The sequence below is a fragment of the Leuresthes tenuis genome, unplaced genomic scaffold (assembly GCF_036924035.1).
Source record: "Leuresthes tenuis unplaced genomic scaffold, fLeuTen1.0.hap1 SCAF_6, whole genome shotgun sequence".
NCBI lineage: Eukaryota > Metazoa > Chordata > Actinopteri > Atheriniformes > Atherinopsidae > Leuresthes > Leuresthes tenuis.
The window spans coordinates 17,823,310-17,839,042 of NW_027325360.1; the positions used below are offsets into that span (position 1 = coordinate 17,823,310).

Genomic DNA, 15,733 nt, shown 5'->3' on the forward strand with positions numbered 1-15,733 from the left:
ATTTATTAAAGTAAGATGACGATTTGCATCTTTTGAAAACATTTAATTTTTTTTAAATAAGCCTATTTATGGCACTTTATGGCAACGTATTTCACCAAAATGCTGAATCTAGTAAGATGTATGAATTTAAAAGGGTTGAAAAATATCATTTTATGGGGTTGCCAAAATACAGATGAGCTAACTCTACTCCACAATCCCTGGTGTAGGGGACTCTTCTTCGTTGAAGAACAATAGTTCAATAGATGGAGTAAAATCTGGGAGGTAACCACTGCATGATCCCTCCAGAGAGCACAGGGATCTGAACTTGATCTTAGTGGTCCTCACTCCAATGAGTCAGCAGTAATGTGGATTTGCGTCAGCTTTATTGTTGGTCTTTGGTGACATTGCCTGCTGCTATGAAGGGGCCCAGAATGTACTGATATTAGCTAGTTTGAACCAGAGTTCAGTAAATCTTCAGTCTTTTTTTTCACTTTTCATTTTGGGTGCACTTTTTTTTTTTTTTTTTTTAAATCACAGTCAATAATCTGCACCCTTTCCTGGCTTGTATTTATTTCTTGCTGTCCAGCGTTATGCGTCTGAAAGTGAGGTTAATGCGGGGCGTGATGACTTTCTTACGAACAGGAAGGCTGTGGTACCAGAAGGTGTTGGTCGGCGCATTCATGAGAAGCAGGCTTCCGTGAGCGAGCTCAAGCTTCACAGGTTCAATCTGTCGGCGGCTCTGTTTTCCCCGAGTATCTCGGTGTCTGAAGATGAAGTCCCGTGCTGCTCCCAAAGAGACGGAGGCGATGGGACAGGAGGGATCCAGCTCCTTCTCATCGTCACGGTGCTCACCCATGTGATCCTGCCCGTCTTTGTACCTGGTAGAGAGACCAACACTTTGAGCATTTCAAACTGTTACCTCTACTCTCTGTTTAAGTTGCTTCTCACCTGTTGATCAAGACAAAGTTGAATGTCTGGGCTGTCACTTTTGTGACTGTATCTCGAATGTATTCCAAGGCTGGCGTCCATGGGCAGGCCGAACGTGTCACCCCAGAGTAAGTATATCTGAGACCTTCATCTCCATACGTTGCCTGTTTTCTTGGTATATTGTACACCTTTCCAAACACCTGGACCTTTGACTCTTCTCCTGGAAGGAAAAACGTGGAAATCATTCAAGCAACTGCAACTACAGGTCATAACTGTACAGAAGGGCCGATGCTGTACCTGTTGAGTACACCACCTCCTCCTCCAACTGCTTAAATAGGTCATCTGCCTCCTTTCTTGAGAATAGTAAAGCATAATCACAGTCTAGTCCTTCTGCCTCTATCTTTTGCCAAGGAACAGGGTGAGAGAACTCTCCTAAGGTTGTATCCTCATCCTCCTTCGTCCTCTCATCTTCCTCCAGTTTCACCTTCTTCCTTGGACTTCTTCGTAGGGCATCACTGGTGCACGGTCGTTTATTCAGTCCTCGAAGCAAAAGTCTTTCCATTGTAGTTGGCTGCTACTAGGGGCAGTCCAATGAAGTAAATGTTTCAGTCCCGGAAATGACTAAGAAAATGGAAGGAGAGATTTTTTTTTCTTTTTTAAATAACATACACTCAGATTAATTTGTTACATTTTGTAGAATTCTTATGAAAGCGTTCAGTAACCTGTTAATATTCTCAATTTGTATAAAAAGAGGCTTATAAACTCTTTTTTTGAAAAGCGACTCAGTGATTACCTGACGCAGGACACCTGTTAATTCAGCTCAAGGAAACTGAGCAAACAAAAGAAAATACTTCAAAATCATGTAAAAATCTATACGGTATACATAAATAAATACATAAATGCGAACCAGTTACGTGACAGCTGCTGAACCAGCAACAGACAGTGGTTTGTCTTGAACGCCACTCAGCTCATTAACATAACTGCTTTCGTCACCTTGTTTGGGCGCCAAATATCCTAACTATCGCGCGGACAGGGCAGATTTCCCCTGGAGTCGAGTACGGTTTGCACTTATTTTAGGTAATTAGCAGGCTTGGTTAGCTTACGGCATCCCGTCGCCAAAGTGTTTTTTAGCAGAATGATTGGACAGAAAACCATTCAGTCATTTTTCTCTCCAGTCTCGAAAAAACGAGTCTCTGAAGAGGTCAAAGACACCGCGGAGGATGCTACGGAGCCGGTGAGCGTCTATCTTTCTTCAAACAGATGTCCACTTTACCATATATACGTGTCTTGCTACTAATCCTGAAACATAACGTTATTTATGTTGAAAAACACTTACAATGCACTGTAGTAGCGTTTAATTTTTTTACGTTTCCCGCGATACATGCAGTGTGATCCAAGCTGCGTTCACGGCCACCACTGTGCTCCTGAATGTTGTCACACGTGACGCCTGTTGCTAGCAAAACAAGACGATGTTAGCATCGGTCCGTGGACGGTTTTTAAAGCCACTTTCAACCCAAGCGACACGTTTCTCACCAGCTCTCTTTTTTGCACAATACACGAAAATCATTCAGAAGAAGCAGAAGTTCGCTTCGGTGGAACCAGAGTCCCGCAGCCCGGCTCCTGCTCCTCTGTCCCCGGAGCAGCTTGACAGGATCGCCCGCAACAAGAGAGCAGCCCTGGAGAAACTCGCTTCCGCACAGACGCCGACGGGATTCGGGGAGAGCTGGAGGAAGGAGCTGTCGACTGAGTTTGGAAAACCTTACTTTAAGAAGGTGAGAGGACGATGCGTCACACTACACACGTTGTCGCTGTTGTTCTTCAGCAGTTTAAAAAAAATATATATCTATTTCACATCTCTACCACAGCTGATGGATTTAGTCTCCGAGGAGAGGAAGCGACATACTGTGTACCCACCTGCTGAACATGTGTTCACATGGACGCAGATGTGTGACATGCGAGATGTAAGTTGAACAACAATTATTAGAGTTTTGAACCCTGACTGACCACATATGAAACTATTTACCTCTGTGATCAGGCTTTTGCATGTATTGCAAGGAGTTGTGGTGTAACTTAAATCGTGTTCGTTGGTACAAGTCAGTAATCTGAGTCCGGGAAGAGACTGCATGTTAAAATGTTGGCAGAAATAGTTATTTTTATTAACAGATAACTGAAGTTTAGAGAGGGGTGGGGCCCTGAAAAACACAGCCTCTGCTTGATATGAGCATTTCTTATCAAAAACTCTGAGCTCAGTCAAACACGTACCACACACGTTTTGGTATAAAATATTAGACAACGGCAAGTTTGAACTTTTTATGTGTATCTGTTTTGCTGGATAGAAACTTGACAGCAATGCTTCGTGCAGCATGGGTTTTCCAAAACAAAAAATAGATTTAAACTAGTTTCATCTTGATTCACTGTGTCCCAGCTGTGCATGATTCCTGAGCAACTAATGGAAGATTATAATGCAACAAACACTGAACACAAATTATTGACACCCAAGTATTTCACTTCCGTTTTACAAGGTGTACGACTGTGAAACGTTCTTAAACGTGTCTCTAATTTCAGGTCAAGGTGGTGATTCTCGGACAAGATCCGTATCATGGTCCCAATCAAGCCCATGGACTATGCTTCAGCGTTAAAAGACCAGTCCCTCCTCCCCCCAGGTTTGAAGCCTTTCATACTCTTGTTGTTGGAAATTGAACAAACAAATGCACCTGACAGTTTCTACACTCTCAAACACAGATGAACAACGTGGAGATTTGAACTCGAGGGAGAGGTAATGATTCCAGCTGTTGTTCAATCAGTCCTTTGACCTCACCTCTTTGATGCTTTTTCGTTTCCAGTTTGGAGAACATGTACAAAGAACTGGCCACTGACATTGAAGGTTTTCAGCACCCTGGTCATGGAGATCTGACTGGATGGGCCAAACAGGGTAAAAAAAAAAAAGTTTTTCTGAAAGATCCGGTCAGATGAGTGATTATACACAACAGAGCTGTCTGTCATTAAACATGCCTGCTGTCCTCTCCATCTTTGAACGTGCTCACCAGGCGTGCTGTTGCTCAATGCTGTATTGACTGTCCGAGCGCACCAGGCCAACTCCCACAAAGACAAAGGCTGGGAGACGTTCACTGACGCTGTGGTGAACTGGCTCAGCAACAACCAGGAGGGCCTCGTCTTCATGCTGTGGGGCTCATACGCTCAGAAGAAAGGAGCTTCCATAAACAGGGTGCGTCTACTTCTGAGCCAACGTCCCCAGTCTGCACCTCAGTGTTGTTGGGCATGACACTGAACCCAGCATTGCCCCCAATGTGTTGCTTACTTTGGAGAAAAGCTAGAGGAATGTAAAGAGAATGCAAATGCTCTGTTTTCATCTCAAGTTTTCTTGCTGTCCGATTATAGAAACGCCACCATGTCCTGCAGGCTGTGCATCCCTCTCCCCTCTCTGCTCACCGAGGATTTTTTGGGTGCAGGCATTTCTCAAAGGCCAACGAGCTGCTAAAGAAATCTGGAAAGTCTCCCGTAGACTGGACGGCACTTTAAATTCCGACGTGTGTTTATCAACTACAGACCAAAACCCACCCATAAGCTTTCTTACTCCCTGTTTCAGCAGTTTTTGTGTAAACATTTCTTCTTCTTTTTTTTAAAATTATTTTTATTTTCTACTGAAGTCTTGCTTTTGGTAGTTTCTGCAGTACCGTTTCGTACGGCCACTTCTCTCAAACTAACTGTTGGGCTGTATTATCTGCGTTTTGCTGGTTTTAGTGTTGTAAATATGTTTGTGTACACTATTGACCTTTTCTTTTTTCTTTTTGCACATTAAAGTTTCATTTGTTTACTTTTTCAATGAAGTTTTGGGTCTCATTTTAAAAAGGTTCCAGAAAGTGGATATGAAGTTTTTGATATTTCCGATTCCCTTATGTGTTCAATGCGTTTTATATCCACCGATGAAATTTGTCCTCAATTTAGTGAAAATCATTATTCCATTCATATTTGAAAACCTTATCACAAAAAAAAAAGCTGAAGGCCTGAAGCTGAATCGACATTGTGTTCATGTAAATCGCTGCTGGGTTTCTGGTTTCTGGTCAGCATCTTGGAGAAGGTTTAACAAGAAGAAAAATAAACCAAACCGCTCAAAGCTGCTTTAAAACAACATCCCCAAAGAAAACTCTTTCTTAAAGGTTGCTCTTGCCTGAAATGGCTTTAAATCTGAATATTCTGCATGTTCTCTACCAGTTTGTTGATATAGAGTTAAAGATAAAAACTAATCTATACAAACTCACATATCTGTGAGATAATCATCGTGCAGTTTGGGTAATTGTAGAATTGGACCACTGAAAGTCACGTTTCTTTATCAATGTTCTCTTTTTTTTGGGGGGGGGGGGTGATTCTTCTTGACCAGTTCAGACTTTTTATCTGTTTTTCATCATCATACTACATACAGTGTTATTGGTGTAATCTTTGTTTACGATTTAAGTGTTTTTAAGTAATTTTCAAGCTCATGGTCCTCTAAAACCTTTATCGTGTGGAAAAGTGGTCAGAAATAGAAACATTTTGCTTGAAACAAAACACGATGTATGCAACGGTAACTCAAATTGAATGAAAATAGCCAAAAATGTCTGAACTTCATATTTCTCGAACAGCATGTCATTGTGGATATTGTGTTTGGATTGTCATAGTTTACTGCCTCCCACATTGATCATTTAGCAAGGAAAATTAACGGCGTATGAAGATGAAATACTGTATAACTTCCGTTTTTTGACGTAAACTTGAAGGCGTGGCGTCACCAGTGACGCACGGACGTCGGCAGGAAGACTGTCGTGTCTCACCTCCTGTGTGTTAGTTTTGCAGTGAGTGTAATGTGTGCACTGTTGACAAAGTGACAATGCCCGTGGAGAGTCTGCCCGTCCGGAATGCGCCTTTACATTTCCGCGTGCTGCAGCAGTATCTGATCCTCCTGAAGAAATACCCGATCCTCACCAAATCTGTGACCAGGTCAGTGGCTGTCAGGTGCCTTTACTATCGTGTTTCTGACAGTCGCACAGTAAACGTTCATGCTTTCTGTTCTGTTTGACCGTGTCTGTTAAGTTTGTACAGTTTTTTTAACACCCTGTAACCACCACGGTATTCTCCAGCTGTTTGTATGTATGCTTCTTTTGTTTTGTTGCTTTCAGACCACTTTGTTTGCTCTGACAACACACACACACACACACACACACTGCCCTTTTGTCAAAGCACTCTGGTTTCAACCAATCAGCGTCTACCAGGAGAACCTCCCCTGGAAAATCCAGACTTTAAGATTTTAATATTTTTATTTACAGAACCTTAATGAGAAAGGACCGGTTTCTGAGTCGGTGTTTTTTTTTGTGTCTGTGTGTGTTTTCTTCAAACTGTCAGTGGCATCCTTTCGGCTTTAGGAAATCTGCTGTCTCAGATTTTGGAGGCGAGAAAAAAGGCCAAAAGTGAAGCCCAGGTCAATGAGATCGATGTTGCTGGAGCTACGCGATATGCTGTTTACGGGTGAGATTTAACACAAGAAAACAGCTGAGCCTTCAGATGCTTTTAATGCTGCAGGGAAATGGTTGTAAGGTTGTGTTGTTGTCAAACTGGAGCAACGGTGATTTTTAAGTACCTGCAGAAAGAACGTCTTGCTTTAATATTTTTGTCCTAAACTTAAACTTGCTCTCTCGTGTGAGCTGCTGGCAACAAATTCATGTATTTCTGCACGTGTTGGTCATGTTTTACTTCGTTGCCTACTGCAGGTTGTTTATCACAGGACCTGTGAGTCACTTCTTCTACCAGCTGATGGAGGCATGGATCCCCACCACAGACTCGCTCTGTGTAGTCAAACGACTGCTACTGGATAGATTTATATTTGCTCCTGGCTTTCTGCTCATTTTCTACTTTGTTATGAACATCCTGGAGGTGAGTCTCCTCAGAAACTGTCCACGCAAATCCTCTCACCGAAGGAGGAAACCATTCCACAAACTCAAAGTTCAGGGAGATAGATCTATTTATTTATTAATTATTCACAGAACATTTCAAATTGCCACTGCAGAGGCTGTGATATCCTGACTTTTTAGTTCAATACAGTGCCAGTTAACTGTCCAGACACAGCTCAAGGGTTATTTACTAATCATGTATTTTTATGGAATAATTGGTTAGCAAAGAAAAGTGTAGATAAATAAATATATGTGTCATGTTTTAGCTTTTTTGTCACATACCCTTTACCCTAGATGGCAGCTTTGCTCTCTGTTGGCAGTATCTTAACTAGCGTTGTTATTGTAGGTCTCTCCTTTTGATTAATCAGCAATTAAATCCACATTTGCCTGTTTTGACCTTTTGGGGTCAAATGTGGTCTAAATGTTTTCTATTTTACAAACAAAAAGTAGAGAAACATGTTTGAAAATAGTTGTTGTAGTTTTATTATTTGTAAGAGAACCAGTTAATAAGTTGTGAACATAGTTGCTGATTATTTTGCTTCGATGAATGAATTAATGGTTTCAGATCGCAGCTCTTTTTCTTAACACCCTCCCTCCCTCCGTGCGACAAGATTACAAGCAAACACTGTTTATTGATCTCATTCACTGTGCATGAATGACCAAAATAAATATATTTAAATGCATAAACATCACCCCTTCATGCCAGTAAACTGACATATCTCAAGCGCCATTTTAGCCATAATTATTCAGTTAGTGCCACATCTTTTTGTGTTGAATTTTAAATGAAATGCGACATAGACATTTTAATTCATAAAGTGCATGATGAATGTAATGTAATCAGTTAAAACTTCCTTTTCTCAGGCTAAAGGGTGGGAGGATTTTGAGAAGAAGATGAGAAGAAGTTACTGGACAGCTCTGAAGATGAACTGGAAAGTCTGGACCCCCTTCCAGTTCATAAACATCAACTTTGTGCCTGTCCAGGTGCGCCCTTCACTGACATCCTGTCATCAAACCAACGATGAGTCGCACACTGCCCTGACACCCCTGTGTTGTTTTTCTGCTTTCAGTTTCGAGTGCTGTTTGCCAACGTGATTGCCCTATTTTGGTATGCCTATCTTGCATCTGTGAGGAAATGATGCTTTCAGAGATGTCTTCACAGACGGCATTCTCAGAGGACTGAGAAGACACAACCTGTGTCCTGATACGGCCCATAATTTCACATGGAGTTGCTCTTCAGATTAACTTTTTTTACTGCTGTGTTTAACAGGATTAAGCCATTTTAACACGCTACTACAATACAATAAAAAAAGAGCAGAATATAAATATCTTTACACAGCACTGCCAGATTTTCTTGATAATAACACTTGAATTACATAACTGGGAAAGGCCCTTAAACATACCTGAATCATGCCACTAGTGAAGAAGGAACCCCCCCCCCCACACTGTTATATCATTTGTTTGTGATATTTTATGAGACAGAGCTCCACCTATCGAGCTGCAGAAAGGGACAGGAAATGTGAGGAGACATGTAGATTTCTCAGTATAGACTTTATTGATGTTGTTCTGTTACATGTCTTTGTTTCCAATAAAACGTATTCTGTTGATTGTGTGTATTCATTGGTCTGTAATGCTATAACAAAGGGAATGAGAAAAGTTACACATTGAGGAATGTTTCGAATTTGCCCGACATAAAAGTGCTAATAAATTAAAAAAGAAAAACGAAAGAGTTAAAAAGATGAATGCACATTAACCCGACGGTGTCCTCAGCCTCCTCTCAGGCGGAATGTCAGGTAAATGGTGCTCAGTTCCCTCACGTTGTAGTCCGCCAGTCTCCCTGACATCATCTCCTTGCCCTCGTGAATGAGCCTCTGCTGGCTCTCCGGGACCCCCTCTCTTTTATGGACCTTTGTCTTGAAGTCGGCCACAGTCTCGTCGGGTCTGATGTCGTAGGTCGACGTATTTCCCTTTTCATTTTTGAGGAACACCTGGATGGTGGCGGGCCGGGCGGGCTGGGTGAACAGCAGGGACACCCGGGAGCCGGACTGTAAACCGTAGGAGCTCAATGGCCTCGAGTCGTCATCCAGAGGTGTCCTACGCCCGTTATCAAACACCAGTTTCTGCCCCTGGGCGGTGTGTCCCAGCTGGTCCTCGATGTACTTTTTCAGAGAGCCGACGGTGTCGTGTGGTTGCACCTTCAAGCGGTGGGACGTCCCGTCCAGCATAATGAGGGTTAGATCCATGATGAGAGTGGTCTAAATAGTAATTCAAATAACGAAGCGAAAAAAAGTTTCAGTACACGGTCGGTTTAGTTCATTGCAGCTGTGATAAAAGATGCTCCATCTTACCTTGCGATGACTTTTCGACAGAACTTCTCGGAAAACTTCGGAAGACGGTGAGAAAGATGCTGTGCTCAGCTGTGCTGACAGTCCCAGCTGAGCAGAGTTTATATGCAGAGCGCCTCAACTCAGCAACACCCTCCCCTTCACTTAACATTCGTTTTCCCCCTCTGTCTCAGTAGCTTTCGGTTTCTATTCTCCCAACGTTACTCAGCTGATATGTTTGGTAAGATTTGATGACATTATACCCTCAAACAGGTAAATGCGGACAGGTTGGGTGGAAGAGCAGCTGAGCTAAAGGGGATTTTTCTTGTTTGTTTTTGCTGCTCACACGATAATAGGAGTTCATATCAGGACAACAAGAAACTAAACTGTACTGTGGCCTAACTTCTGTTTTACACTGAGACTAAACAGAGAAGAAAGAGCAGCTTATCGATATCTGTTTTAGATGTTAACATGTAATAAAAACATCACAAAGAGAGAAAAGGTGGACAGTGGCAGGGTTTTTCCTGTTTTTCTGTTGCCTCACAAGCTGGAATCAAAATGGATCTATAATTAGATTTACACTTCACGCCAACAACCTGGAGCACACAAAATATTTGCAATTGCAAAGCAAACAGGAAATAAAGAAACACAAAGAATAAAATTTTTAAAAAAAGAAGCAAAATAACTACTTTGTGGAACCACCGTTTGCAGCATTCACAGCTGTTAGTCTCTTAGGGTATGTTTGCCAAAAGGGATTTTTACCCATTCTTCAAAGCCAAACTGCTCCAGCTCCTCCCAGCTGCACGGGTTAAGCTGGTGTAGTCTTTAGATCAGTCTACTGCAGATTCTCAGCTGGATCAAGTTGGTACAACTCAGTTGAACTATTCCCCTGAAAGCTTTAGTGGTGTGTTTAAGGTCCATCCCATGATGCCACCCCCTAGCTTCTCTGTAGGGGTGGTGTTCTTGGGTTGATGGGAGGTGTTAGGTTTGCACCACACGGAATGATTATTTGATGTTCAAAATGTTCAGTTTTAGTCTTATCTGAGCAGAAGACCTCCTTCCATATTGTGTGTTTGATGTGTGTCTCCCACATGCCTTCAGGTGAACTTTTCTCTAAGCAATGGATGGCTCTTTCTAGCCACCCTTCTGTAAGCTCTGTGTAATGTGCAGCTTATAGTGGTCCTATGGAGTCCTCTGTGGAGCTCTCCAGCTCCTTCAGGGTTAACTTTGGTCTCCTTGTTTCCTTTCTGATTAATGACATCCAGAATCTTTGCCTGATCTGTGATTTTTGGTGGACAGTTATAACTTGGCAGGTTTGATGTAGGGCTATATTTTTTAATTTTGTCATGATAGATTCAATGGTGCTCGGTTCAAAGTTTCGGATAATCTTTCACAACCAGATGCAGATTTGGACTCTATGACTTTGTCCCTGACCTGTTTGGAGAGCTCCTCGGCGTTCATGGTGCTACTTGCTTGATGAAGACTCTTGATTAGTGGTGCAGACTCTGGGGCCTTTCAGAACAGGTGTACATATGCTGGGAAGGTGTGACAGGTAGATTGCACACAGGTGGACCTTATTTAACTTTCTTCTTTTATTTCTAGTGTAAGATATTTGCTGGATGAACTTCAAAGTCTGAACAATTGACACACATTTTCAAATATGGGCTGATTTTAAATACACACTGTAATCCAGCTGTGGTGTCATGTGATGTATCAACATACTCTACATACACACCTACATATAAAATCCTACCCAAGTACAGAGCTGTCATCAACCAAAAAGTAGTTCAAACCATAAAAACACATGGTCTCTGTTACAGTTTCCCTCATGGCTGAAATCTTTATGAGCTGCATGTGACTGTTGCAGCTCATGTTAAATCTTTACGTTGGTGTAGCACCTACAAAGACTAAATGTCAGGGTCGAGAGGTGATTTATGAGAGCAAACAAGAAAAACTCAAAAGTACGCAAATTAGTTCCTTTTTTCTCACCTTTATTTCAGAGAGTGAGAACATCTGGGAACTTTAGAGGATCCCTGTAGTAGAAATGCACACCTCATGTATTCAGCAAAAGTAACAGAGGAAATGGAGTTAAAGTACGACAGAATATTAGTGGAGATAGATGTCTGAACATTGTACTTCCATCATCCTGACACCTCATACAAGTTATCAACACAGTGCTGACTCACTTTTGTGGAACTGATGCTGAAACGCAAATGAAACTGAAACTCCATAAAGGACAGAGGCTTTTGATGGTTTCTATTGCTGAACCCTGAACAATACAGTCCAAAGTCCCAGCTGACGCATTTGATACATACTGTAGATTATAATAGACATTTACACTCTTCTAATGCAAAAACACATCAATAAATAATAATTACACAGTCCTATTCATTTCTTATTAAGTCAATTTGTTATAATCACCATCTGCAGAGTACCTGTCCTCCAGAACCGAATCCATCGGTTCAACCCCCGACGTGTCAACAACGTGAAGCCGGTCCGCAAACCGTATGGCCTTCTCCAAACAGTCCAGTCCCTGCTTAGTGCATAAATCAACCAAGGCCAGTCGCTCCAGCTTGTCCACCAGGTCAGCTGGGATTTTAGTGGGCTGTGAGGTCAAAGGTGTGTCGTTTATAAATGCATGAGTGACAGCTTCCCGCTTTATCGCTTGGAATTTGACAACAAATCAAAAGTAAATGTCACATATGTGTAAAAAACAATGTTTTATTTTTCTCTATTTATTGCCAAGAAAAATATGGAGAGTCACGGTCAAATGGAAAAGAAAACGTGCTCTTTACTGAACCTCAATCTGGTGTATTTCGTACCAAAATTCTTCTTTTTGCTTCTTTCTGAACCTTTGAAACTGGTTTGAGAGAAAAGAAAGTACACCCTCGTGCAATGCTAATGTTTTTAATTGATCAGGGGGTTTATCTGGTCTTTACCGGGTCTCAAAATGAGATGAACAGGACCTCAGAAAACCAACAGTACATGAGACATCACAACAAATTCTTTATTGAACAAAACTGAGCCAAAATGCAGAAAGGATGTGCGCAAAACATACCGCTTTCATGGGTTAAGCTAGTTAGATGCAATTGACTGATTGATCATCAGCAGGTGTGAGCCCCTCTATAAAAGCAGGAAGTTTAGCAGTTTGTTGGTCTGGAGCATTCAGGTGTGAGCTAACACAATGCCAAGGAGGAAAGACACCAGCATTGGGAAGCGCTATAAAGTCACTTTCACATAATTTGGAGCCAATCATTCCAAAGCCTTCAAGACAGCTGCCAGTCTTTTCAGGAGTGAAAATCCTTGCAAGTTTAACCCAAAGTCAGGCGGTGTGGCGCTCTGACAAACTGCGAAAAACTCCAAAAATACATCCCAGACTCTACAAACATAAGGTGGTATGTTCAATGTTGATAATCATGACAGCCCCATAAGAAAAAGACTGAACAAGTATGGTTTGCTTGGTTAGAATGTCCATTATTACACAAACACCTCATACAAACTGACAAGTACAGTGGTGGAGGGGTGATGATATGGGCTTGTGTTACAGCCATAGGACCTGGGCACCTTGCAGTCATTGTGTCAACAACAAACTCCTATGAATACCAGAGTAATTCATAGTATTTCAAATGTGAGTCCGTCTGTCCGGCAGCTAAAGGAACAGGGCAATAATCCAAAGTACAGCAGATAATCAGTGTTGTAATGGTTCAGTGAGCGCCCAAATGCTGTGGTGGGGGACCTTAAGAGAGGTGCACCTCCGTGAACTGGAGCAACGTTGTAAAGAAGAGTGGGCAAAACAATTCTCCACGATTTGGCACTGATGTCATTTAGAAAATTAATACGTCAAGTTATTGCTGCTAAAGGTGGTTCTACAAGCTGCAGAATCATGGGGTGCGTTTTGTTTTTAAATGCACTGCTTCTGCGGTTTAGCTGTAATGACGACCATCTGAGTTAGTGTTCGCCTTATTGTTAGACTTTGTAAGGATCAGACTATTCATTATTATTACTACTATGTCCTCACACAAAACCTCATAATTAGTAAAGGGTGTACGATTTTCTAAAATTCCCCACAGCTCACCAAAGAAACAAATGATTTGTTACTAAAAACACGTTATATAGCAGATCTGATTCTGGTATCTGAAGACACAACCTATGTCCTGATACAGCCCATAATTTTACACGAAGTTGCTCTTCAGATAATTTTTTTTTGAAGCTGAGTTTAACAGGATTAAACCATTTTAACATGCTGCTACAATACTTTGAAAATGTATTTGAAAAAAAAAAGAGCAGAATATAAGTATCTTTACACAGCACTGCCAGATTTTCTTGATAATAACACTTGAATTACATAACTGGGAAAGGCCCTTAAACATACCTGAATCATGCCACTAGTGAAGAAGGAAACCCCCCCCCCCACTGTTAAATAATTTGTTTGTGATCTTTTATGAGACAGAGCTCCACCTATCGAGCTGCAGAAAGGGACAGGAAATGTGAGGAGACATGTAGATTTCTCAGTATAGACTTTATTGATGTTGTTCTGTTACATGTCTTTGTTTCCAATAAAACGTATTCTGTTGATTGTGTGTATTCATTGGTCTGTAATGCTATAACAAAGGAAATGAGAAAAGTTACACATTGAGGAATGTTTGGAATTTGCCCGACATAAAAGTGCATATAAATTAAAAAAGGAAAAGAAAAACGGAAGAAGTAAAAAGAGGAATGCACATTAACCATAAATACATAAGTGGGTAAAAAAAATGACCCGGTAAGGTTGTTTTCTTGCAATATCTTTGTAACAAAAAGTTGTTATCATTTCATATTCCAGCTATCACTCAAAAAACATGTTATTTATATCGTGCCGTTTATAATTTTGCAAAATTCCAATTTCTGTATTACTACTCCAAACTTCAATAAGTTGGTCAAAAATGACCCGTATTCATGGAATTTCATGGGAACATTTGATTCTGATCAACTGTGACTGACAGCAATATTTACTGTGTGGACCAAACAGACTCTATCACAAGTGTCACATCCAAAGATTATTGTACACAACAACATGTGATACATGAAGAATGTGATACAAGAACTTGGAAGTATCAGTCCATGCATCACATGTATCCCCAAGCAATAGATGAAACAGCTTACACAGGGGAGGCAGCCAGGGGAAGAAATTCAAAAGAATCTGGAAGAAAACGTTATCCGGCAGTTGTGCAGTGCACTCAGAAACACAGGGTGCAACATCACCATGGACAACTTCTTCACTAAATATGACTGATACAAAATATATTACAAATGACTATTCTTAACCAAAATGACATAAAAACACATCGATTCTAACACGGGTCATTTTCTCTTCTGGAAGAGAGTAGGATCCTGTCACTCATGCATCTAAGGGTTAACCATATGACGGTGTCCTCAGCCTCCTCTCAGGCGGAATGTCAGGTAAATGGTGCTCATTTCCCTCACGTTGTAGTCCGCCAGTCTCCCTGACTTCATCTCCTTGCCCTTGTGAATGAGCTTCTGCTGGCTCTCCGGGACCCCCTCTCTTTTATGGACCTCTGTCTTGAAGTCGGCCACAGTCTCGTCGGGTCTGATGTCGTAGGTCGACGTAATTCCCTTTTCGTTTTTGAGGAACACCTGGATGGGGGCGGGCCGGGCGGGCTGGGTGAGCAGCAGGGACACCCGGGAGCCGGACTGTAAACCGTAGGAGCTCAATGGCCTCGAGTCGTCATCCAGAGGTGTCCTACGCCCGTTATCAAACACCAGTTTCTGCCCCTGGGCGGTGTGTCCCAGCTGGTCTTCGATGTACTTTTTCAGAGAGCCGACGGTGTCGTGTGGTTGCACCTTCAAGCGGTGGGACGTCCCGTCCAGCATAATGAGGGTTAGATCCATGATGAGAGTGGTCTAAATAGTAATTCAAATAACGAAGCGAAAAAAAGTTTCAGTACACGGTCGGTTTAGTTCATTGCAGCTGTGATAAAAGGGGAGCATCTTACCTTGCGATGACTTTTCGACAGAACTTCTCGGAAAACTTCGGAAGACGGTGAGAAAGATGCTGTGACAGCTGTGCTGACAGTCCCAGCTGAGCAGAGTTTATATGCAGAGCGCCTCAACTCAGCAACACCCTCCCCTTCACTTAACATTCGTTTTCCCCCTCTGTCTCAGTAGCTTTCGGTTTCTATTCTCCCAACGTTACTCAGCTGATATGTTTTGGAAGTTTTGATGACATTATACCCTCAAACGGGTAAATGCGGACATGTTGGGTGGAGGAGCAGCTGAGCTAAAGGGGATTTTCCTTTGTTTGTTTTTGCTGCTCACACGATAATAGGAGTTCATATCAGGACAACAAGAAACTAAACTGTACTGTGGCCTAACTTCTGTTTTACACTGAGACTAAACAGAGAAGAAAGAGCAGCTTATCGATATCTGTTTTTCGATGTTAACATGTAATAAAAACATCCCAAAGAGAGAAAAGGTGTACAGTGGCAGGGTTTTTCCTGTTTTTCTGTTGCCTAACAAGCTGGAATCAAAATGGATCTATAATTAGATTTACACTTCACGCCAACAACC

General features: G+C 41.8%; 5 protein-coding genes across 8 annotated transcripts; 2 read left to right on the top strand and 3 right to left on the bottom strand.

Annotated features, from left to right (window-relative positions):
* Positions 1–20: 20 nt before the first annotated feature.
* alkbh2 (alkB homolog 2, alpha-ketoglutarate dependent dioxygenase) lies at positions 21–2,529 on the bottom strand. 2 transcript variants are annotated; one of them, XM_072387963.1, is made up of 4 exons: positions 2,440–2,529; positions 1,204–1,527; positions 928–1,126; positions 21–857 (listed from the first exon to the last, which is right to left on the bottom strand). In XM_072387963.1, the coding sequence occupies exons 2-4, from the start codon at positions 1,466–1,468 to the stop codon at positions 548–550; spliced, it is 774 nt and encodes a 257-aa protein (XP_072244064.1). In that variant the 5' UTR covers positions 1,469–1,527; positions 2,440–2,529; the 3' UTR covers positions 21–547. The 2 variants fall into 2 exon arrangements, with proteins under 2 accessions (XP_072244064.1, XP_072244063.1); XM_072387962.1 differs by lacking the exon at positions 2,440–2,529 and adding an exon at positions 2,243–2,358.
* unga (uracil DNA glycosylase a) lies at positions 1,870–4,711 on the top strand. Of its 2 annotated transcripts, XM_072387961.1 has the most exons (7): positions 1,870–2,140; positions 2,478–2,678; positions 2,772–2,867; positions 3,472–3,569; positions 3,750–3,838; positions 3,954–4,132; positions 4,306–4,711. In XM_072387961.1, exons 1-7 carry the CDS (start codon positions 2,042–2,044, stop codon positions 4,444–4,446), a joined length of 903 nt encoding a protein of 300 aa, XP_072244062.1. In that variant the 5' UTR covers positions 1,870–2,041; the 3' UTR covers positions 4,447–4,711. The 2 variants fall into 2 exon arrangements, with proteins under 2 accessions (XP_072244062.1, XP_072244061.1); XM_072387960.1 differs by lacking the exon at positions 1,870–2,140 and having other exon boundaries at positions 2,376–2,678.
* Positions 4,712–5,708: 997 nt separating this feature from the next.
* Positions 5,709–13,741, top strand: pxmp2 (peroxisomal membrane protein 2). 2 transcript variants are annotated; one of them, XR_011916408.1, is made up of 6 exons: positions 5,709–5,898; positions 6,301–6,423; positions 6,666–6,828; positions 7,707–7,826; positions 7,913–8,101; positions 13,377–13,741. XR_011916408.1 is itself a non-coding variant. In XM_072387968.1 (5 exons), the coding sequence occupies exons 1-5, from the start codon at positions 5,789–5,791 to the stop codon at positions 7,979–7,981; spliced, it is 585 nt and encodes a 194-aa protein (XP_072244069.1). In that variant the 5' UTR covers positions 5,709–5,788; the 3' UTR covers positions 7,982–8,449. The 2 variants fall into 2 exon arrangements, 1 of the variants encoding a protein (XP_072244069.1); XM_072387968.1 differs by lacking the exon at positions 13,377–13,741 and having other exon boundaries at positions 7,913–8,449.
* LOC140309905 (polyubiquitin-like) lies at positions 8,375–9,298 on the bottom strand. The gene is made up of 2 exons (XM_072387969.1): positions 9,191–9,298; positions 8,375–9,097 (listed from the first exon to the last, which is right to left on the bottom strand). The coding sequence occupies exon 2, from the start codon at positions 9,083–9,085 to the stop codon at positions 8,609–8,611; it is 477 nt and encodes a 158-aa protein (XP_072244070.1). The 5' UTR covers positions 9,086–9,097; positions 9,191–9,298; the 3' UTR covers positions 8,375–8,608.
* On the bottom strand, positions 13,667–15,217 carry LOC140309906 (polyubiquitin-like). Its single transcript, XM_072387970.1, has 2 exons — positions 15,160–15,217; positions 13,667–15,067 (listed from the first exon to the last, which is right to left on the bottom strand). Exon 2 carries the CDS (start codon positions 15,053–15,055, stop codon positions 14,579–14,581), a length of 477 nt encoding a protein of 158 aa, XP_072244071.1. The 5' UTR covers positions 15,056–15,067; positions 15,160–15,217; the 3' UTR covers positions 13,667–14,578.
* Positions 15,218–15,733: the final 516 nt, after the last annotated feature.